Source organism: Belonocnema kinseyi, chromosome 3 (assembly GCF_010883055.1).
Source record: "Belonocnema kinseyi isolate 2016_QV_RU_SX_M_011 chromosome 3, B_treatae_v1, whole genome shotgun sequence".
NCBI classification, from domain to species: Eukaryota; Metazoa; Arthropoda; class Insecta; order Hymenoptera; family Cynipidae; genus Belonocnema; species Belonocnema kinseyi.
Window position 1 is genome coordinate 116942931 of NC_046659.1, and position 25727 is coordinate 116968657.

General features: G+C 25.7%; 1 protein-coding gene across 4 annotated transcripts in view; it reads left to right on the forward strand.

Annotated features, from left to right (window-relative positions):
- LOC117169067 (phospholipase B1, membrane-associated-like) overlaps nucleotides 1–25727 on the forward strand; it is a 44620-nt gene that overhangs the window by 17688 nt on the left and 1205 nt on the right. The window contains exons 2-10 of one of the 4 annotated variants that reach the window (XM_033355177.1): nucleotides 4887–4971; nucleotides 5447–5570; nucleotides 9216–9442; nucleotides 9979–10088; nucleotides 13057–13261; nucleotides 17130–17306; nucleotides 17436–17595; nucleotides 19527–19686; nucleotides 23000–23151. In XM_033355177.1, the coding sequence (XP_033211068.1) occupies nucleotides 9335–9442; nucleotides 9979–10088; nucleotides 13057–13261; nucleotides 17130–17306; nucleotides 17436–17595; nucleotides 19527–19686; nucleotides 23000–23151 (1072 nt within the window). In that variant the 5' untranslated portion in view covers nucleotides 4887–4971; nucleotides 5447–5570; nucleotides 9216–9334. The remainder of the gene's footprint in view (nucleotides 1–4886; nucleotides 4972–5446; nucleotides 5571–9215; nucleotides 9443–9978; nucleotides 10089–13056; nucleotides 13262–17129; nucleotides 17307–17435; nucleotides 17596–19526; nucleotides 19687–22999; nucleotides 23152–25727) is intronic. The other 3 variants (XM_033355176.1, XM_033355178.1, XM_033355175.1) reach the window with 3 other exon arrangements.

The following is a 25727-nucleotide window of genomic DNA, read 5'->3' on the forward strand; positions in this document are numbered from 1 at the left end:
TTAATTTAAACTTTAATATCTAAAAAGTTGATTCAGCAGTAATCTTTTACACTAATTCCAGAAAAAATGAAAACATATGTATCATATGATCTTAAAATTTGAGTTTAGATACTTATTTCACAACATCAGAAATATTTACAAAATTATATAAATGGAATAGAGGTATTGTAATTATAAACAAGCTTCAATTATACGTATTATAGCAAATATTCAATTACACAATCTTGAAGCAAATAATCAGTTTGTAAATTTATCAGGAAAAAATGTAAATTAAATCCTTTTGTAATGTAATATTCTAAAAAAGATTAATCACCTTATAATTCATTTTTATCAGTTCGAAATATAAAAAGTAATATAAAATTATTTTCAACTGAAACATTGAAATAATTTTCAGTTTACTTTTGTTTTGAATTTGCAATTTATATTCTGAAAATTTGATTTATTAATAATCTTTTGAACTTATTCCACACAAAAAATAAAAACATATGTGCGTATAATGCAGAAAAATAATAAATTCAGATATTCATTTCACAACATCACAAAAATTAAAGAAAAATATATAAAATTGGAATAGGAGTATTATTTTCAATATAAATAAACTTTTAGTCTACATATTTTACCAATGTTTAATATCATAATGTTAAAGTAAATAATTAAATCATGTTACTCAATTAAAGAATATCTAATGATGAAGCAGAACATCTATAACTAAATGAGAAATTTAGCAAATTTACTGAAAAAAACGATTTTACGTTGTCAGTGTTTTGTCCACTATGTATGAATTATATATAAATTTTTCACCTGGGTAAATAGATTTGGATAATTAGACCAGTTATTTAAATTAACAGTAAAAACACATAAATCAAAATAATTATCGGTTGAACCTTTATGTTTCAAACTTCAAAATTCTTTTTTTTTTGGATTGAAAATTTAACGAATTTCTTGGAAATTAATTTTTTCCATGAATAATTTTGTTTGGTTAAAACTGTATCACGTACAATGAATAAGGTGGAAATTTTGTTGAAAATTATTTTTTTGTCAGAAGATTTAACTATTCCATGTTTAGTTAAAACTTTATCCTGCAGATTGGATAAAATGGAAACTCTTTTTTTTTTTGATAGAACATTAATCTTCTCGATCACAAATTCGTCTTTCTGATTAAAAATTTAACAACTATGTTGAAAATTCATTTTTTTCTGTGTTAAAAATTAGTATTCTTTTATCCGAAAATTTAATTATTCCATGTTTAGTTAAAACTTTATCCTGTGGATTGAATAAATTGGAAATTCGTCTTTTTTAATAAAACATTAATCTTTTTGGTCACAAATTCATCTTTTTGATTGAAAATGAAACAACCATGTTGAAAATTCGATTTTTTTTGTAATATTTTTTTCTTCAGAAAATTCAACTATTTTATGCTTAGTTTAGAACTTTTTCCTGTAGATTTGATAAATTGGAAATTCCTCTTTTTTTATGGAACATTAATCTTTTTGGTTGAAAATTTAACAATTACGTTGAAGTTCTCGGTACAAAATTAATATGGTTTGTTGGAAATTCCACTTCTTAGTTGAGAATTAAGACATCTTGTTAAAAATTCATCTTCCTTAATTCAAAATGATCTTTTTTGTTAAAATTCATCCTTTGCGATTCAAAAGTTCAATGTTTTCTTGGGTGAAAATTAACTTTTTCAATACTAATTTAACTTTCTTCGAAAAAATGTGTCTTTTTATCTTAAAAATTCAAATATTTGATCAAATATATTCAACTTTCTTGGTCAAAATCTAATTATTGTTCGAGAATATAAGTATTCCGTTTAAGTCATCATTTTTAGTCAAAAATAAATTATTTTGTTGAAAATAAAATATTTCTTCTCCCCTAGAAAATTTTTTTTATTCTAAATTCTTTCCGTACAGTTTCTGACAGCATTTCCGAAACAAATCATAATTATGAATTTGAACATGGATTTTTGTTTAGCTGACCTTGTTCTACTTTAGAACTAAAATTATTTAATTTTTTTATTTCCGATAGAAATTTCAGCCGGAAGACACTAACATAACATTGTTTATTCTGATAGATCTTTTCGTTCGTTTTCAAAATTCGCCAGAAAAATCGAGAATATATAAAAACTCACAAAATAGCCACGGTTTTTCAAACTTAATTTTCACAAAAATGCCATCATTTTATTTATTGTTAATTTTTTGCAATTACGCAAAAAGATACGGAAAAAAGGAAAAAAAGTTGTTCCACCTGAAAACTTTTTAAAAAAGTTTCTAAGCACTTTTCTCTATCTTGCGTTTTTTATCGACACTTTCGCTAAAATATTAATAAAGTCGGGTGTAGTTGTATTTTCCTTTAAACAATACAATTTTCTAATATTTTGTATACAAAATTTAATGTTGCAATCTACAAATTGAAAAAAATTTTTACTTGCCAAATGTCATGGATTTAAGAAAATATACATTTATAGTCAACTTTATAAAGGTTGATACAAAATCCCAATTAGGAAACTCCCCTGAGTTTCACTGACAAATTTTTCATTTTTCCTGACAAATCTAAATTTTTCTTTTGGATATAAAAAAAACTTTATAACCAGAAGATCAATAATCTTAATACAAAAATTTGAAGTTGACAATTTAATTTTCAACAAAGAGAAAAAGGAATTTTCAACAATAGAAATAGTTTAATAGTTAATATTTTTACCTAAAAATATTATCATTTTTAATAAAAAACGAGTTATTTTTAACAGACGAGGCGAATTGTTAAACAAAAAAGATTGTTCAATCAATAGCAAAAAAAATACCCCAAATGTTGAATTTTCAAGCCATAAAGACGAATTCCCTCCAAAATCCCGAACCAAATCAGATTAATTTAAAAAAAAATAGTTAAATTTTCAACTAATCAAATAAATTTTTAACTAAAATAATGAATCACGAAGTAAAAAAATATATTTTTAACCAAAAGAGACAAATTAGCAAACAGAAAAAAACATTAATGTTCAACAAAATAGTTGAATGTTCAACGTAAAATATAATAATTAAATTTTCAGTAAAAAAATTAATTTTCAACCAAATAGAATAAATTTTCAACGAAATAGTTACATTTTTAGCCAAATAGGTGAATTTTCAAGGAAATATAGTAAATTTCTAAAAGGATAAATTTTAAATGAAGAAGATTAATTATTCATCAAGAAAATTAACATTTTAACACCAAACAAAGGAATTTTTTATTAAATTAATTTATTTTTCTAACAAAAAACATGATTTTTAAACAAAATGAATAAATTTTCAACTAAAAAAGCTAAAATTTCGAGCAAAAATTAAATAGTTAGATTTTCAATTAAAAGTTATATTTTAATAGAAAACAAAATTAATTTTCTACAACATTGTTGAATTTTCACTGAAAATAGGTAAATTTTCAACTCAAACTAGAATAGTTAAATTTTCAGTAAAAAATTAATTTTCCATGAAAAATGGAACATTTAAATTTTCAGATAAAAAAATTAATTTTCAACTGAAGAAATGAATTTTCAAACGAAACGATAAATGCTAGACTAAGATAATCTTAAACCAAATAAACAGTTGAATTTTCAAGCAAAAAAAGTAAATTTTTATTTAAAAAAATAAATTTTTGATACAAAAATAGGTGATGAAATTTTCAGTTAAACACATAAATTTTGAAACAAAGAAATACATTTTCAGCTAAAAAGATAAATTTTCAACGGAGAAGATTAATTTTTAACCAAAAAAAAATAATTTTTAACAAATACATGAATTTTCAACCGAATGCTTCAATTTATAAAGGAATTTTCAATCTAAAAGTTAAGTTTTCAGCCAACGAAGTAAATTTTCAACAAAAAGATAAATAATAAACCAAGATAATTTCAAACTAAAACAGAATAATTTTTAAGAAATACTTAAATTTCCAACTATATATTTGAATTTATAAAGAATTTGTTAAACTAATATTTAAATTTTCAATCAACGAAATGAATTTTTAGCCAAAAAAATAAAATAGGAACTAAGATGATTACTATTCATCCAAATAGTTGACTTTTCAACTGAAGAAGTTAAATTTTCAACCAAGAATAATTAACATTCGATTTAAACAAATTAATTTTCAGCCAGAATTTTAATTTTTAACCAAAAAATATGCATCCGACGTAATAGTCGAGAATTACATTTTTTTAAATTAATCCTAAACAATAAACAGATTAATTTAACCAAAAAAGACTAATTTTCAACTAAATAATAGAATTTATAGATAAATTTTGAATTTAATATTTAAATTTTCAACCAAGAATAATTAAAGTTTAGGCTAAAAAAAAATAATTTTCAACCAAATAATTCAGTATTGAATAAACTGAATTTGTACAAAAGTAGTTCCAATTTTAGCTAAGTTCAAAAAGATGCAGTTTCTACTAAAGTATATGCATTTTCAACCCCAGAAGATGAATTTTCAAACAATAAGAATAACATTTTAACAGAATTATTCAATTTTCAACAAAATAATAAAATCAACTGTAATTTCAGTTAATCGGAAATTCCCGGGCTGCATCAGGTTTTACCTAAAGTTTCCTAAATTTTCTTGAACAGATTTAAATTCCCTGATTTTCTGGAATTCTTTGAGATATGAATAAAATAATTGTTTTTTAAATTAAGGAAAAACAAAACGATCTTATTTTGAGAATTTAGAAGAAAAATTCAAATATCATTTTATCGAATACTGTTTCAGATAATGCAACAATTTCTAAAAAAAAAAAACTCATAACATATACAATTATTCAAAAAACTAAATGTTTTTTTCAAAAAGACTTTGTGTCTTCTACAAGTATGCCCGATTATATAATTTTTTATTTGATTCATTAACAATTTCTTTATTGTTCATAGGTTATTACGATGATTCCTGGAATTCAGAAACACTGCAACATCCTCTCTCAATTTTTCTAGAATTATATAAATTCACAATAAGTAGGTAAAAGCACATAACTCTTACAAGATCACGCGGAAAAGGAAAATCTTCACAGTGACCCCGCACCAATAATAATGTAACCTTATGGGGTGAAATCGTATAGGATTGCGCAACCACAGATTGTACCTGACCTTTAACTTGCCGCTTCTAATTGCTAAATTTAATCCTTAAACTTTCTACTTATTTCCACTCACCCAGGTCCCAACCGATTGTCTGGGCAACTTTACGAAATTTTTAACTTTTATTATCTCCTTGAAAAATTCATCAATGCAATTTTATGATCTGGTGAAAAGGGAAAGGAAATTATAATGTTGGTCATATTACCTATCGTTTAGAGGTGCTAAATAAGTTTTTATTATGGGGCGAAAAAAAGATGCTAATCCGAAAAGCCATTCAGAGTCATAAACCATCATAAAATCGCATCCTCATTCTTTTCAATAAAACCAAGCCTCTTTGACACATCTGTAATCTTTGGCAGACTCAAACCTGGGCACTTTTGTTTGATTAAGTGAAAGTTCCACGGAAACGAAATCCGGGAAGATGTAAAATATTGGTAGGATGGCACTGCTTCTGTTTTTAAAGAAGGCAAACAAACTATTAAGGTGCGTCCCTAAAGGGTTCTATTCATAAGTGATAAAGTGAAAGACATTTGAGTATGTACAGGGAATTTCTAATGAGTGATGAGGAAAGTCTTTATTAATTTATGACATCTATTGGTATCATTATGTGCTCATCGCGTAAATCATGGTAATATAAGAAACCTTTCCCTTTCTCTTGATGAAGGAGACACTAGAATTTTGAACGAAACACTTTATTTTCAACAAAGCCAAATGCATTTTGAAGAGTGTTGAGTAATAGATTTATAATATTGAATGACACAATTTGAACATAGTATAATAATGTGAAAATTGAACGTGAATAATAAACATTAATGAAAAATAAATAATAAATACAGGTATAAAATTCATATTTTCAAAGATTTCAGAAAGATTTCGAAGATTTCAGAAGGATTTCCACGATTTTCCAAAGATTTCACAAGTTCCGCAAAAATTGCGAATGGACTTAAAATATTTCACATAGACTTTACAAAGATTGTAATAATTTTTCAAAGATTTCACAAGAACTTTTATTATTTCACAAAGATTTCAGATAGATTTCAAAAAATAAACAAAGATTTCAATAATTTCCCAAATATTACCGGATATTCCAAAAATATTTCAAATATTGCGCATCGATTTTTAGAGAATTCACAAAGATTTGACGTTTTTACAAAATTTTTTATGATTTCCTAAAGATTCCTTATCGATTTTAAATATTTTGGAAAGATAGCATATAGATTTCAAAGATTGAACAAAGATTTCAATGATTTCAAAAACATTTCAATAATTTCACAAATATTCCCAACTATTACAAATTTTTTTTTTAAATTTCGCAGAGATTAAAAAAATTCCTAAATGTTTCTAAAATTTCAACATATTTCAGATAGATTTAAAAAATTTTACAAAGAGTTCTATTATTTTACAAAGCTTGAACAAAGATTTCAATCATTTCGAATATATTTAAAAGACTTCACTAAGGCTTCAATCGTTTCTCAAATATTTTAATAATTTCATAAACATTACCGAATATTTCCAAAATATTTCAACTATTTTGCAAAGATTTCTAAATAATTCACAAAGATTTCACAAAGAGTTCACAAAAAAAACTTAATAATTCCACAAGGATTTCAGAGATTTTTCAAAAATTAAAAAAATATTTAAAAGATTTTCTATAATGATCTCACAAAGATTTTAAATATTTCGAATATATTTAAAAAAGTTCGCAAATACTGCAATCCTTTTGCCAAAAGACATATTTTTGCAACAAATTTGATTAGGTTTAAGACATACTTAGAAGTTTTCAAATGATTAAAAAATAATCAAAATTTATAAAATATTTAAGGAATTTTCTAAAACTTTAAGAAAATGAGAAAAATTCCCTAGGTGCATAGGAAAAATTAAAATGATTTTTTATTTTGAAAAATTAATTATAAGAGAATATTTCAAAAGAATTCCAAATACTTTAGAGGATTTCTGAAATTGTCACAGAAGAATATAAAAAATTTTAAGACATGTTTTTTAATTTTGCAAAAAAAAAATATCATGAAAACTTGAATAATTTAAAAATATTAGAGTGCTTAAAATTTTTGAAAGGACTATAAAAATAATTTATTAAAGATTTATGAGAAAATTTTTAAAGATGTGAGATTAAAAAATATAAAATAAAATCGAGTAAATACCATAAACATTTATAAGATTTGAAGAGATTGAAAAAGAATTTTAAACTATAAAAGATTTTTAAAAATGCAGATTTTTTTTATAGATTTCAAACAAAAACTTTAGAAGCTTTAAAAGAATTTTGAAAAATTTCGAAAGTTTTCAGGCAATTTTTTTACATTTTGAAGAATTTTTCAAAATTTTACGAAAAAGTCGAATCTGCTACAAATATTTTTAGGAATTTGAGAGGGTTTGAATATATTTAAACTGTTTTAAAACTTGGAAATATTTCCGAAATTTAAAAAATATTTTATCCAAAAGTTATAAATATCTTTTTTAAACCGCTCGGATTTTCTCTGATATTTTGTAAAATCCTGTACGATAAATTATTTTTTAAATTTTATAGATTCTCTTTTAAAACATCTAAGTTATTCAAGAATCTTTTCTCATTTTCTCAAAAATCTCATAAAATTTATAATTATATAAGTTTAAAATCAAACTGATAATACTTCTTTTCTTGTAAGTGATTTCAGTATTTGTGTAATTAAACAAAATATTTTAAAAGCATTCAGTGTTACAACTAAATATTGTTTTATTTATTTCTATACAGCACTTCATTAAAAAAAAATATTGAAAAATCGTCTATTATATTTTTAAATATAAAAAAGTATAAAAATAAGAAAAACTATGATAATAATTCATAAAAAATTAATTTAAAAAGAAACAGGCAATACTTAAAGTAAATGAAAAATATATTTTAGCAAGTTCTGACATTCTGGTAACAATTTTAAGTATCAGGACCTAAAATGTTTTCAATTTCGGGAAAAAACACGTTTTCAATCATTCAATTAAGGTTGAAATTTTCTATAATTTCCAAACCAAAAAGATGTATTTTCAACAAAAGAGTTTAATTTAAAAAAAGCTAATTTTCAACAAAATAAATTAATTCTGTACTAAAATGTACTGAATCATCTATAGAAAATAGTTGAATTTTCAACCAAAAGAAATGAGATTTTTTATCGAAAGAGATTCATTTTAAAAGAAAAAAGTCCGTATTTTCACCAAAAAAGGAAAAAAAAAAGATCCTCGAAATTATTTAATCTTCAAGCCAAAAAGATGAATTTTCAACAAAAAAAGTACATTTTAAACCAAACATGGTACAGTTAAATTTCAGGTTCAAAACATTCATTTTCAACCAAGTAAGAAAAACGAATTAACAACAAAAATTTGTCTTATTTTTTAACCAGATAAATACATTTTCTACCAAAATAGTTGAGTTTTTAACGAAATATATGAATTCCTAACAAAAATGGATGAATTATCAACGAAAAATATAATAGTTGATATTATTTTAACTAAAGAAGCTTTTGATTGAAAATAAAACACAGTTAAGTTTAAAAAAAAAATTGTTAACAAAATAGATGAATTTTTAACAAAAACAAAATGAGATTTTTCACTAAAAGATGTCAACTTTGATACAAAAAAGCCGAATTTTGACCAAAGAAATAAAAAAAATGTCCAATAAAATCATTTAATTTTTAAGGCAAACGATTTTTCTACAAAATAGTTGCTTATTTAAACAGAAAATATTAATTTTCCCAAAAAGTTACTTTTCAACCAAATAGTTCATCTTTCCACCAAAATAGTTGATTTTGTAACTGAATATATCAGTTTTCAACAAAAATAGACGAATTTTCAATGAAAATGATAATATTTCATATTATTTTAATCCAAAAAGATATTAATTTAAAATACATCACTGTGAAAGTCAACCAAAGAATTGTCAACAAAATAGCTGAATCCTCATTTTAATAATAACCGAATTTACCCCACACGTCCGAAATTACTTCGTTTTATGGTACTATTAAATCCAAAATTTTTTATCAATATTAATTTTATTTATTAATTTAAAAATGGCCTATTTGTTCTCTATTAATCTTAAAAATTCAAAAATTTCCAACAAATTAAAATTAAGAAGACATGAATTTTCAGATTTAAAATGATAAATTCAAGAAGAGAGGAAACTTTATGAAAATACTGAGCCGTCGATTTAATGGAGTCTTGCAGTAAGAAAAAAAGACGGGGAAGGAAGCTTGATAACAATATAGGATATGATGACCTATATCCTTGGAATTTATTTGGCGATAACTTTCATCATTCAGGAAAACAATGCAGATACTTTTTCGGACGTAGTGCGAGAGTTATTGGTATCTGGGAGGGCAAGTATAGTCCAAATATTTTTTTAAATAATAATAATAATAATAATAATAATAATTATTATTATTATTATTATTATAAAAGTACGTCAAGCCATTTCGAGCGCAGATGGCACTCGGATGGGTGACCAGGTTCGACGTATGACCGGATAGTATATTTGCTGAGTTTTAAGGCTTTTAAAATGACTCGGGTTTCAGCCACATCAATAATACGTCTATAAAAATAGATTTTTAATGTAATGTTTTAACCACATAATCTAAAGGCAATTTAGCTGGAGGAAGCGTAGACATTTTTTCTAAAAATGTTCTTGCTGTTGTTTTCTTTGCAATTAAAAAATTGAGTTTTTGCGCCTGTAAAATGCAACGCGCCAGCTTTAATTGCAATGCTTCGAGATAAAATTGGTTGAGCCTTAAAAAACAATAATATTAATCAAAATGAATTTAATCATTTTATTTCGAAGAAAATTCTTTAGTAAATACTTTCCACTGTATCAATATCCAAACTTCTTATTTATTTATCATAATCTATCATTTTATAGGACGATCTTGGCGAAAATGGTATAGTCTATCCCAAAACAAAAGATTCTGTACGGAGACAACCAAGGATTTCCAAAGATTTACCCTTTCCCTGTGATGTTCGAGCAGGCAGGTATAGTGAAACAAAGTACACTAAACTTAGTGTTAAATAAAAATATTCATGTTTTCAATAAATTTCATATGTCTCATGAGAAATTATTTCTTTAAGGCCATGTGAGCGTAACCTCAAATGATTTGGTTACATCTTTTTCAAATCCAACTTATGTTCACAAGAAAAACGGTATCGCGTTTGAAAATTTAAAAAACTTAACGTTTGTCTGGTCCTACATTTATATAATTATGAATAAAGCAAAAAAATGTTACAGAAAAACTTTTTTTATAATTGTAAAAATTCAGGAGCAGACAAACATTTTTTGTTGCTTCTTATTTAAGTGAAATCTCACTTATTCCAAGTCCCTCATACGCTCGGATATTCCAAGTGGCGAAGCTCCTTCACCTCCCACCACTGTCCATGTACGGTCTCGCCCGCATTAGTAGTTCACCAATTAAAAAGAAGCCCGGGAAGCGGGAAGCTCTCGTCGGCTGAAGCAGCCAATGAACGTAATTCTCATTGTAGAGATGAAGAAGTGCGCAAATATTGTCACTTAATTAAAAAATAGTGTTTTGGGATTTAAAATAACTGCAACTTAATTTAATAAGTCTATACAATTTCCAAAGAAAAATTTGTTAAAAGATTTACAGTGATTCCAAAGAATTTCAAGAGATTAAACAAAATTTTAAGCGATTTATGAGAATTTTTCTAAGATTTCAAAAAATTTCGAGAAATTATCTTAATTTAATTTAAATATTTAGGGGATTTCGAATGATCTCTATTTATCTTTATTGATTTTGACGATTTTCAAAGGCAAGACTGCAATGTATTTCAAGGGATTCAAAAGCATTTTGAGGAATTAAAATTTTCCTAAACGTTTCAGAGAATTTAGTGGAATTCCTAAATATTTCGTGGGATTTCGGGACAATTTTAGGAATTAAATGAAGTTTTAAAGGATTCTTAGCGATTTCAAAGATACTTAGGGATTTTATGATTTTAAAGATTTCAAGGGATTTGAACTGTTTTCTTTCCTTCAGAAATTTAATCAGTAGTTTTTATTTGATTTGGATATTCGAGGGACTTCAAAGAACTTCTACTTATCTGAAAGGACTTTTACGTTTTCTGAAGGAAAGTTTGAATAGCGCTTCAAAGGATTCCTAAGGGTTTTAAGAGATTTTTAAATTGTAAACAATTTGAAAGAATTATATAGGATTGTCAAATATTTGAGAGGATTTTTAAAGATAAATTTTGAAAATAAATTAATCAGAATTTCAGCGGATTCCTAGCGATAGCAAAGATATTAATAGGGATTTCAAAACTTTTCAGCGATTTTTATGGAGTTTTAGAGGTATTTAATAAATAAGTTCAATTTAATTTATTTCCATTGAATAAATTCAATTCAATTGAATAAATTTTTACAATTTCCAACGGAAAAATTGCAAGGGATTTTAAGGTATTCCAACAAATTTCAAGAGATTAAAGAAATTTCAAAAGATTCAACAAAATTTTGCACGATTTCTAAAAAACGTTGAAAAATAAATTTCAAAGATTCCTAGACCTGGGAACTGTTATATTTTAGAAAACTTTGATGAATAAATTTAAGTGAATTCATATTTAAGGGATTTCAAATGATTTCTAGAACTAAAGTCTAGAAAATTAAAATTAATGAGACTCCTAGTCATTTTAAAGATCTCGAGAGATTTTAAAGTATTTCAAGGTGAATTTTCAACAAAAAAGACGAATTTGTAATAAAAATAGCATCAAAATTATAATTTTTCAACAAAATACATGTATTTTTTACCAAATTCAGTAAATTTCCACCTATTTGCACGGCCTTAAAACGTACACGTTCGATAATTTCAAGTCTGCAGGGGCCCCCGCCGCTACCGCGAAGTTCATGTTATTTATTTTAAGCGACGGTCATTGGCTACTCTGGAATTGTAACGATGAGGGCGCTGTAGGCAACTTTTTCAACAGCGCATGTGCCGAAAAGCACAACTCTGTTTGAAATAAATAAATACTATCACTAATAATCTAGATAGCTATTTTAAACAAATTTACACTTTTAAAAAATGCATAAAACTGAATCTATGAAGTAGCTAATTTCTTTAAGAATGTATTATCAATGTCATATTACAAGTTTATATTTTGTAATTTTAGATAGAATCGCGCTTTTCGGCACATACGCAGTTGAAACAGTCGCGATTCCTTAGTCTGCATGCATGCGTTTTTTTGACGTACGACGTGACAAATATAAAATTTCCTGGAAATAGTACAACTTGCCAACTAGAAATCAATATAATAGAATAAAAAAACGATTAAAATATTTCGCGAAATAGTCAGTTTTGTAGCATGACATCGCGTTCATGCTAGGATAGTGGAAATGTCTGAAAGGTTAACACAGTTCGTGATATAGGAGTACATAAGCCCTTTTAAGGAAGGCATTCTGGACGTAAAAGTAAGTCCTAAATCTCTCGAAGTACAACCAACTGTCCGAAATTTGAGGTTAGAGTTAGAGCACCAGATCTAACACACTAACCTAAAATATTCGTATATTCACCACTTACTTTTACGTTCTGAATATTGTCTCGAAAAAGTTGTCTCCATTTCAATGACGTCATGTTAAAGTACATAATTCAAACCAATGAAGTCTTCCGCTCTTCGGGCCTCTTTTTAATTGGCCAGCTATTGATTTGGGCGAAGCCGTACAGGGACTGTGGTGGGAGGCGATAGAACTGCCCAATTTGAAATAAGCGTGTATAGGGGACTTGAAATAGGTTATCTTTGAAATATGCGATATTTGTCATATGTGGAAGTTCACTGCGTTTAAAGGAAGACTTTCCGCAAAAATCCATTCCATTACCACAGTGGAACGGACAGACGGACTACCAACCGTCGTTATTAGGGTTTCCGGCGTAGCCTATGGAACCCTAAAAATAATGTTAGGATTCATCTTCCAACTAATTAAATTTAATATTAATAATTGTAGGTCATCTGTACCACCATCTAGTATCAATCGGTTGAGACCTGGTGACATTGATGTTGTGGCCGGATTGGGAGATTCGTTAATGGCAGGGAGTGGTGCAATGGAAGAATTTGCAATTGGAGCTTTCATCGAAGCTCGAGGTGTCAGTTGGTGTGTTGGTGGACAGGCAGATTGGCGAACTTACTTGACTGTACCCAATTTAATGAAGGTGAGTAAAAAAAAATTGGGTTATGATATGTGACTTGTAATCAGTAAAATAATTATCATTCATTTTATTCCCTTTACAAGATCGCATGTACAGTAGGGTGGCTCAAAAACGCTTTTTTTAAAGGGCAATGACCCCCCCCCCTATTTTATTCTAAATCCGAAAAAATAAAATCCCTATTTTTTGATTATTATTTTAATAGGTGCCGGTTTTGATTTGAAGTTTCCCATGTAAAATGCATGGGGAAAAATCACTATTTTTGAGTTTTTGGAATAATTTTTTAGGGTTTAAAAAAATTTGACGGGAAAGTATAGAGGTTTATAGAGTATTATCTAATGAAGAATTGCATGTATCAGACATATAGGTTTGACACCTCAAACACACCTCCTCGAGAACCTGAAAACTACCCTTAAAACAAAAAATGTAACTTCTTCATGAAATTGACCTTTTGAGCCCTGTATTCTCGTCTTTTTTTACTTGAAATTATTAATATTGGTCTACTGGAATATTTATTATCATTGGTTCCTTCATTTTTAATTATTAAAACAAATAAATTTTGTTTACATAATTTTTTGTCGAAATCTTTTTTTCTCCTTTACAATTATTAATATTAGTCTAGTTGAATATTTAATAACATTGTTTGGTAACATTGTATTTTCTAATTGAATACAAAACAAAATTATTGTTTATTTTCAACAACCTTTAATTTTTTAAACAATAACTTACAACCTTGATTATTTTTATTAGTTGAAAATAAATAATTATTTATTGTTTCAAAAATTGAAAAATATTTGAAAATAAATTTATGTCCCTTAATTAATATAAACTGTCAGTTTAATGAATTTTTGAGAAAAAAAACATTGCAAAAGTAATAATTTGTATTACATTTTGTAAAAAATAAAATGAATCAAACAATATAATTAAATATTCCACTAAAGAAATATTGATAATTTTTAATAAAAAAGTTATTTAAACAAATCACATCTGTTTAAACAACTGCGAATTAATAAACTAATGTTAATAAATATTCCACGAGACCAATAGTAGTAGTCGACTTTCTTAGTTTTTTTTAATTTTCAAATTCAATTAGAGGAGGTAAAAAATATTTTAACGGAATTATCACCATACAAATATATATAAAACTTCCAATACAATGGAAAGAATCAAGGGAAGCTTAAAGAATGAAAAATATACAAACAGCATAATTTAAAAATCTCATTTTTTAGTTTATCTGTTTTTAATTTATAACCTTTTTTGATTTTTCACTGTACTTCTATCAGTCAAAAGTTTTCAGATAAATTCAATTATCTTCCCAAAAAATATTTTAATTTTTTACTAAATAGCTGAATTTCCAACTAAAAAATATAAGATTTCAATAATAAATGAAATATTTAAATTTTTAGTTCAAAAAATTTATTTTTAACAACAAAAAACGATTTATTGACCAATTAAATATACCTAAAAAATTAATTTTTAACGACATAATTGAATCTTCAACCAAATAGATGAATTTTTAACAAAAAAGATTATTTTGCTGTCCAAGTAGATGAAATTCGTAAAATTAAAAAAAAAAGAAGAAAAATGTTGAATCTTCAACTTAAATAAAAAATTTTCAAGCAAATTGTTGAATTTACAATGTATAAAGGATAAATTATCAACGAACAATAAAAAAGTTAAATATTCAGATAATAGATTTAATTTTTCACACAGAAAAGGAATTTCCAAAAAATCGATAAAAATGTTCAAATGAGTAATTTAATTTTGAATGCAATAGTTTAATTTTCTACTTAATTTTGGAATTTTTTAAACAAAAACAACGAAGTTTTACAGAACAGTTGAATTTTTAACCCGAAAATGATCATTGTTAACAACAAACTTCATTTTTGTCCAAATGGTTCAATTTCTAAACAAAACGATGAATATTCAAACAAACCAGAATTCACTTTTTACAAAGTTATTCGGGGAAGGATAAAATTTCTACCAAAAAGATTCCTTTTTATCTAAATAAATACATTTTCAACAAAATAATTTTTTTCCATCTAATATGCAGGTGAATTTTGAACGTATAAAGGATAAATTTTCACACAAAAAAAAAATGCAAACAAAAAAATGGTAACATTTTCAACTGCATAGTTTCATTTTTACCTAATAGTTATATTTACTAGTGAAATAATTTAATTAATAACAAAAAAATGAGTTTTCACGAAAACTGTCAATTTAAAACTAAATAGTTAAATTTTTTAACATACTGTAGAATTTTCAAGGCAAAATGACGAATTTTTTACAATAAAGTTAAATATTTATCCTGAAAATAATCATTTTCAACAAAAAAGTTAATCTACGATCAAATATTTAAATCTCCAATAAAATAGGTGAATTCTTAATCAAATATTTGAATTTTCATCTAGAAGTTTCCAAAACAAAATGTAATGGGTAAACTTGTTATTTAAAAAGGACGAAAAGGACGATCAAAAAAAGAAATTTCAAAAAACAAAATGGTTACATTTTTTAATTTAGTTTAGTTTTATAACAAAATGTGGAGTATTTAAATCAGAAGGATGAATTTTTTACAAAAAATTTGAAGTTTTATCCGAAAATAATAATTTTTAACAAAAAAGTACGATCAAAACTTCGAATTTTCTATTCAAACGATGAATCTTCAACCAACAAATGCATTTTCAGTAAAGTTTCAACCATCAATTTTAGAACAAATTGGTTGAATCAGCAATTAAAGATGATTAATATTCAACGAAACAGTTGTATTTTTACAACCAAAAAGAATGAACTTTCAACCAAAAACATTAATTTTCTTCAAAAAAAAAAAAAACGAATTACCTACAAAATATATGAATTTGCAACCAATTATTTGAAATTTTAACTAAACAAGATAAATTTTCAAATCAACAGTTGAATTTTAAGCTAAAAAATATAAATCTTTAAACAAAAATTAAAAATTAAAATTTTTATTTAGGAAAATAATTATTTAACTATGACTGAAACGAAATTTAAAAAAAATGGTTGCATTTTAAACAAGATTGTTAAATTTCCAATCAAATGAGATGAATTCCAACCCAACAAAAAAATATAATTTTCCATTTTTCGACAAACAAAAAAAAACTTTTAACCAAAATAGGTTGGATTTGCTCATCGCGTTCTATTAAATCAGTTCGAATTTAAGCATAAAAAATAATAATAATAATGGCAATTTTTCTTGAAAACAGAAGAAAAAATGAGAATTCATGAAAAAAGAAGAAATGGTTGGTTTGAAATATGCAAGTGATTTTCAAAATTATTAACTTATTATTTAACCGTGGAGTTGCAGGGCCATCTTTAGGAAACTCCACAAACTTTGTTAAAATTTGTCATCAGGAAGCGTACTAAACAAAGCTTTTGATAAAAAAAAATGTTTAAGGAATTCAATTACTAGTATTCTCATACTAGTACGAAATATTTACAACTTATTATTCATTGTTAGACATATGGTTAAATAAAATATTATTCACATCTTGTTTCGTCTTGATTTTATTAAGAATTTAAAAAATATAGAGTATTGAGTAAAAATAGGGTAACATAGAGACCAAATCTTGAAAATCGGGAAATTCAGTGTCCACAGCTAAATATGGGCTACAATAGAGAGGGCAGTGCCTATTTACTTAGTAAGTAGCGATCAAATGGGCATTGTCCAAACAAGGCATCGCCCAAACAGGGAATCGCCCAAACAGGTAATTGCCCAAACAAGGCATCGCCCAAACAAAGCATCGCCCAAACAAAGCATCGCCCAAACAAGGCATCACCCAACCAGGGTATCGCCCTTCAATATCAAACTTTTTTCTTGAATCTGTTCTTAAAACTTGACGAAATTTATTTACAGGTTTTCAATCCCAAGTTAACTGGTTATTCTACGGGCACTGGCGAATTTATCTCAAAAAAGGCGAGACTGAATATCGCATTTCCAGTTGCTGCTACTGAAGACGCTTTGCATCAAGCCAGGATCTTAGTTAATAGAATTAAAAGCGACCCTAATATAGACGTTAAAAAACATTGGAAGGTAGAAATTCGTTTGAATTAAAGGGGAAATTTTTGATATTTTGATATTCAGCATATTAAAAATGTTTAAGTTACAGCGATTGAGAAAAAACGGTCTGATAACAATAACAATTTGGTTTTCTATTTACAGATGGTGACAATATTTTTTGGAGCCAATGACATTTGTTCGGCTCAGTGCTATAATCCTAAGGATTTTTCGCCACTACGACATGCCATACATTTACGAAGAACTCTAGATTTTCTCAGGACCACCCTACCTCGTACCTTGGTAAATTTAGTACCAACAATTGGTAAGGATTTTTTTCCAGAATTTTCATTAATTAAAAAAAAAATTTAATAAAATAATTGGGCGTTGAGTTAGGGTGTCGTGAAAAAGCTTTTCTTTGTATCCCTAAATTTATTTATTTATTATGGTGAAATTATACGTATATATTTTCTGTATTAAAAAAAAAGTTAAATCCTCGCCCCTGGAGCCCAAACTGGCCCAACATTTTTCTACAAAAATATATAAAATGTTCAACAAAATAAATGTATTTTTAACATAATAGTTACATTTTCAGTTAAAAATAAATAATTTCTTATTGTAAAAATAATTTAATAAGAAATAAATGCATTTTCAGAAAAAAGGATTAATTTTCTACTGAAAAGATTAATTTTTAACCAAATTTTCAATTTTTAATGGAACTTTCCAACTAAAAGTTCAGTTTTCAACCTAATAGTTCAATTTTTTACCGCAGAAAAGAATTTTCTATCAAAAAGGTGAATTAGTCACCAAGAAAATTAATATTCTACCACAAAAAAAAGATAAAGTTTCAAAAAAATACAGAGATTTTCGACCAAATAACTGAATTTTCAACTGCAAAAGATAAATGTTAAACCAAACATGGGACATTGAAATTTTCAGTAAAAAAATTAATTTTTAATTAAAAAATGAATTTTTAACAATATAGTTGAATTTTAAGCAAAGAAATTAATCATGAAATAAAAAAAAGAATTGTCAAAAAATAAATTTTCAACGCAATAGTTACAATTTCAAATCACGAGATGAATTTTCTTCTAAAAGATAAATTTTCTACTAAAAAAAAACAAATCTTCAACAAAATAAATCAATTTTCAACCAAGAAGATTGAATATCTATCAAAAAAGATAAATGTTTGAAAACAAATGAAATAGTTAAATTTTCAGTTAAAACCTTAATATTAACAAAAAATAATTTTCAATCAAAGAAATGAATTTTCAATCAAAAAGATTAATTTTCTAGCAAAAAAGATGTATGTTTAAGAAAATACAGACATTTTCAATCAAATAGCTGAATTTTTGGAATGAAGAAGATAAATGTTTAAAAAAACATTAAATAGTTAAAAAAATTAATTTAAATTTCAATTTAATTTAAATTAAAGAGAAGCTCAAATTTTTAATATGACTAGCAAAAATTAACCGTGTGTGTTAAATTTTAATTTCAAGGCTATTATTAAATATAAATAATGCAATGAAAAAATATAAAAATGGTAATTTTTCATTAATTGTAAAATTACCATATTCAAATTAAATTAACAATGAATTAACTTAATTGCGCTAGGGTCAAACATAAATTTAAAATCCTGTTATATGCGTCTGTCTTCATTAAATAAAATTTCACATTAGAGATTTTTAATTCTTTTCAGTTCCATCATTCACATACATTTTAAATTTTCCTTAATTTTGAACTTTATCAAAATAAAATTTTTATATGAAAATTTAATAATTTAATAAATATATGTTACAAACATGATCAGAAAATGTGGTAAATGGAATCTCATAAAAAATTGAATCAACTTCAAATAGTCAAATTTAATTCGACTTTGATGAAAAATTTATCTGGAAATACCTTTTAAATGCGTTTTTGTTAAATTTTTTAGACTTTAACCAAATATTAAAACGAATTGTAAGTAAATGGAAAACAAATTTGTCATGCATATTATTTGCTGGAAATTTCTCGCTAAACTGAAGAAACTTCTTTAAATCATACACAACGTTTTCAAATCATATAATATTTTCCATAAAATCTAAAGGAAAATGTTGGAGAATAAACCGATTTTTTGAAAACAAAGGATAATGCGCACTTGGCGCTCCCAATATTATAATTTTTTTTTTTAATTTCTTCTCACATTTTATCTAAAAAATTTTGAATCGCATTTCATTTGCTGTATAATATTCATAATTTATTTTTTAATTTTCTCAGATGTAACTGTATCTCTTAGATCATCGAGAAGTCCCATGTGCAATATTTTACACCCACTTTATTGTGCTTGTATGCATCAAGGCAAACGATCAGACATTGAAGCTTCAAAAATGTCCCGTTTGTATCAACAGGCTGCTGAAGCTTTAGTAACTTCAGGAAGGTAAACAAAAATAATTTTTATTAATATTATCCATATATTTGAGGATTTGATAAAATTATTTACATATTAAAATTATATTTATTTATTATACCTATGTTTACTCAAAGCATGCAAAAATATAAATTTTTTCACAAAAAAATAGCAATTATAATTGTTATAAACAATTCTTGTGCAAAAATTTGGAATTTATAGTTCTTTCAAAGTTGGATTACCCTTCATCATTTGAATTGATGCAGATATACTTTAAAATAACGTACCGTCAATTATATTTAAAAAAATACAATGCATTTTTCATATTGGGAAAAAATCAAATAGATGAATTCAACGCTTTGGCACTTTGAAGAAAATTGCTATTAAGATTATTTTTGATAATATTATGAAAAAATTTAATAAACAAATGCATTATTCAGGCATTTGTGGATATACAAAATTCTTTTTTTTATGTCAGTTTTTTAAATCAGGAACTTCATGATAATTTCAACTAAATTTATAATTTATTGATCAATTTTACGATTATTTAAACAAATTTAATAAACTAATTTATTTTTCAAGCTTTTGTTGACAAAAAAATTAGTTTTTTCAATGTCAGTTCTTTTAATTGGGAACTTCGTGATAATTTGAGCAAAATGTATAGTTAGTTGGTAAATGTTCTGTTTTTTTTGAAAAAATGTAATAAACAAATGCATTATTCCGGCATTTATCGGAAGAAAAATTGTTTTTTCAATATCAGTCCTTTTAGTTTCAATTTTTTATTACTTTCATTCCTTTAATAAGGCTTCAGCTTCAGGATCGAGAAGAATTAAATTTTTCTCTCATTTTTTCTATGCATATTTTAACTAAATTTGTCTTGAAAAACATTAAATTAATTAACACATTATGAATGTTGCTGAAATTATCATAAAATTCCCAATTAAAAGGTCTGCTTTTGAAAAAAAAACGATTTTATTTATCAAAAAATACCCGAATAATGTATTCGTTTGATGCATTTGTTTGAAGAAGGCAAAAAATTTATCAACTAAGTATGAGTTATGTTTTAAATATGAATTTTTTTGAAATTATCATGAGGATCCTATTTTTTAAAAAACTGGCATAAAAAAAAAGAAATTTCGTGTCGACAAATGCCTGAATAATGTATTTTTTATTAAATTTGTTTATAATATTAAGAAGAATAATCCTACAAAAAATTTAACTCATAATAATATTGCACAGGTGAAAAAGTTAAATTTAGTTTATGTATAGTAGACACAACACTGATTTTGTTCATTTGTTTATACAGAGAAATGTATATAACAAATGAAATATATCACTGTTTTGTCCACTACATACATATACACTATATATAAATTTTTCACTTGGGTGTTTTCATCCAAATTTATGCAACATAGCAAAAAAAACGTATAATTATTAAGAATTCTAGTGAGCCCACTTTTAAAAAATAATTTGTTAAACAAGTTTTTTTGTGAATTGTATCACAATGCAATATATTTAAGTCTTGTAAATATATTAAACATAGTTTATTACATTAATTTTTATATTATTGACGATCACCGGCAACGTTAAATTTTTTTTTGTTATTTTGCGTCTAAACCGGTCGACATTTGTAGGCTTTACCTTATTTTGAATCAAAAAAGTCATTTTTTTCCCACTGTAAAACGGACGGTATTATATTTCTGTTGTTTTATCGATTGTATCTCTGTCAATTTTCTATTTTTCTCGGTGAATTTAAAAGAGTTTCAAATATTTGAATAATTTCAAACGCTCCTTAAAGAATTTAAGAGATTTCTAAAAATTTTAAAGGAGTTAAAAGATTTCTCATTCAGAATAGGGAATTTTTGAAAATAAAATTATAATTCTGAGACGTAACATAAGATTGTTTTATTCGTAAGCATTACAAGTGTGATTTGAAATAGATAATTTTGTAAAAAAAAATTAACAATCTGAATTTGAACAGGGAGTTTTGAAAAATTCCCTTTTTCCAAATCAGAATTATATTTATTTACAACATTTTCTATTGTAATTCATAAATATAGTAATTCCCTAATTCTAAAATTGTAATACGGAAAATTCTAATTCTGGCCATTTATTATTTTTAAAAAAATAATAATTTTGACGAATTCTGATTTGAAACAAAGAATTTTGCAAAGAAATTATAAATCCGAATTTTAACCGGAATTTTTAAATAAACATTCTTCTTCGTCAAATATTCCCTGTTCCGAGCCCAATAGTAATTTTGTATAAAAAATCTCTACTTCAAAGTCTAAATTATCATTCTTTACGGAAATTCCCTGTTCCAAATCCAAATTATTTTCATTTTCAAAATTTCCGTGGTGTAAGTCAGAATTATATTTAATCACAACATTTTCTATTAGAATTCAGAAATATAATAACTCAGGATTCCTGAAATTTGGAAGATGGAACCTTTAAATTCTGGATAATTTTTATTTTCAAAGAAAAATAAATTTTTGAATTTAAATAAATTTGGATTTAGGACAAGAAATCTCCAAATGTGACAAATTCTGATTATTGGAACAGAAAATTTCCTAAAAGAATGATAAATCTGAAGTTAAACAAGCATTTTTATTAATTTCCTTATTCTAAATAAAAAATTACTTGGTCCAGTTCAGAATTATATTTATTTGCAACTTTTTCTATTATAATTCCGAAATATAGTATATATATTTTAGAAATATCTATTTCTGAAATTCGGGAAATCTTTTTTTTTTAATGGAATTTTTACTTTCAAATTCAGACTTAAGACAAAGAGTTCTTAAATTTTGACATAGAATAGAGATTTCTTTGGTAAACTCCCTTTTTCTAAATCAGAATTATCATTATTTTTTTAATTTTATCGTTTCAACTAAAAAATTACCTGTTATGAGACAAAATTATCGTTCTTTACGAAATCCCTGTTCCGAATTCAAAATTAAAATTCTTCAACGCAAATTCCGTGTACAAACTGTCAAAGTTATATTTATTTACGAAAATTCCCCGCACTGAACTACAAATAATAATTTTCTGCCACAAAGTGATATAATTCTTCAGAGAAATTCCCTGTCCTAAATTAAAAATCATATTTCCTTACTGAAATCCTCTGTCTTAATTCAGAATTATAATTTCTCAGAAAATCCACTGTTCCAAGTTAGAATTGTAATTCTTTTGTAAAATTCCCTATTCCAAGTGAAAATGATCATTTTTTAAATTCCCTATTACTAATCCGAATTCGCGGCCATTTCCCTGGAAATGTTTTTTTGTTAATTTAATTAAATTAAATTAAATTAATTTATTTATTTTCATCCCAAATAATTTTTTACAGATATGATACGACTTCGGACTTTACTGTTGTCTTGCAACCCTTCATGAAATTATTTAATGCGCCAAACTCTGATCCCAATTTGGCACCCCGATTGGATTCGACTTTCGTCACTCACGACTGTTTCCACTTCAGCCAGAAAGGACACGCACTTGGTATGATGAAATGTCTGAAAAATCATGGCAAATACATCTTTCGACACTATACAATTCCCATAAAATATAATTCACAACACCATAAAATTCCCAAAGAAGGAATTATTCCAATCAGAAAAATCGAGAAATTTTCGAAAATTATAATTTCGCAATGGAAAATTCTCGAATAATAATATTCCAGACAATTTAGATATTACCTCGAATAATACCCAATTTGGATATTCCCGAATAATATTATTTCCGGCAAAAAATTCCCAAATGGTAAAATATCCATCACTAGAAAATTCGTGAATTTAAACAATCAAAAGAAATTTCTGAATAAAATTTTTTTATTGATTGAAAATAAAATAACAATATCTTTGATTAAAAAATAGTTTTTTATGTTATTTTTTAAATTATTGTTTGAATATTTCAGTACTGTATTCTTAATAAATGGATCAGATTTATCATACAAAATTTTATTTAGTTGTTCAAATTTGGGAATTTTCTAGTTTCGCAAATTTTACAGTTTTATATTTTGGGGACAAAGGAGGAACAAGAACAAAGGAAAAACTATGAATTCTTAGTAAACAATGTAATAGTTGGTATTTCAACCAAAGAAAGATTTTCATTTTAAATTAAAAACGACTTAATTAAACAAAAATACGACTTTTCAACAAAATAGTTGAATTCTGAACCAAAATAGATTATTTTTTAAAAAGTTGCATTTTTACCAAAAAGATTTCATTTCTAACAAAAGAAGATGAATTTTCAAATAAAAAAACAACGAATTTAAAAAAAAAACAACTAATTTTTTACAAATCAGTTAAATTTTCAACACAAAAATATCCCTTAAAAACATAAAAGTTAAATTTTAACAAAAGAGTTATTTTTTCTACAAAATTATTTTCGACAAAAATCTTAATTTTCAACAAAAGAAACATGAATTAAGAATAATAACAAACATGAATTATCAACTATACAATTAAATGTTTAACCGAGAAGATTAATTTTCCACCAAAAACTATGAACGTTTAACAATATATAAGACTTTTCGGGAATTTTCTATTTCGAAAATATTCTTTTTCTGGAATTTTAATTTTCGGGATTATTCACACAACCCAAATAATTTTCTAATTGTTTAGATTCCACAATTTTATAAATCGATTTTATTTCGGGAACGATCTATTAGTGGGAATTTTTAAACTCGCTAGTATTATAAACTGTCAAGAATTTTATGATTGGGAAATTTTTAATTGTCAGGAATTTTCCAGTGTCGGGAATTGCATTTTTTGAGATTTTTCCATAGTCCCAGCATGATTTCAAAAATAAAAAAATGGAATAATATGAAGAAAAATTATTCATAATTGCAAAATAACTATAAAAAAGATTTTATTTAGTGTCAACAAGTAGGTAAAGTCAACTTCAAGGTGATGGTTAATCAACAAATCGAACAGAATTTTTCAAAATGTTTGTTCTGATATTAAACTATTTTAGAAAATTTTCAATCTATTAACAATAAATCGATAATCGATCAAAATGCGCCTGTGTCTCAGCAACCACATCAGCACGTGTGCTCTTAATGACGAAAAATTATTGAGACTTAAATAAATAAAAGCAAGAAAATATGCGAAGGAATTCTATAGACTACTTTATTTTATATTTAAAAACTTAACATAATTTTTCAAATTATGAAAAGCGATTGTACAAATAAATATATTTTTTTTTACTACACTACTGAATAATTGGTTGCGCATCATCAGGCGTATCAAATAATTTATATTTTTTGTATTGAATGAAAAAGTGTAGGAACGACTGAAAAATCTTTAAAAATAGAATTTTCTGCAATGTCAAATTTCGAAATATGAAAATACATAATTGGCAAATTCCCGATTTAACCCTTAAACGGCCAAAACGCCACTACCGGTACACTACTTTTCAACGGCCAATAACTAAGACTATTCGACACTAGAAAAAATTGAGACACATATATTTTTATTGCTTAAGATCTCCTCCTTCTGACGGTGCCAATGAAATTCCTCAAAAAATTTATTTATTATCCCAAAATGCAGTTTAAACAAAAAAAAACGTGATTTTTCGTACCTATTTTTTTGTGAACCATTTTCCAAAGCTTTTCGAGTCTCCGGAAAAATCCAGGCGTATTCCTCGGCTGATTACAAGAACTTTTTATTCTTGACAAATTTTCCGAAAAGCACATAGTTTTTCAAGAAAAAATTTTCATAGTTCTAAGCATCCTGTAAGAGTAAAATGATTCACGAATATCTATCGTCCGTCTGCCGCAAACAAAATTTACGTTGCCCAACTATCATCAACGTGGAGGTCGACGAATATCGATAGTCTCTTTTTTTAAAGGGATTTTATATATATATTTTTTTACATTTTTTAATTTTTTTTATGGAGAATTTTTTTCAATTCAGATTTCAATCCGTTGAAATCATTTTGATCCTGCTGTTTCAGAATGCAATTTTGAGAAAAGTCCTCTGGCGACATTGTTCATTATTACATAATGCTCTTGTTCGTGATTCGTATCTGTGAGTTTCGAAATCACCTAGTTTTGATTGCGACAAATATTTCCT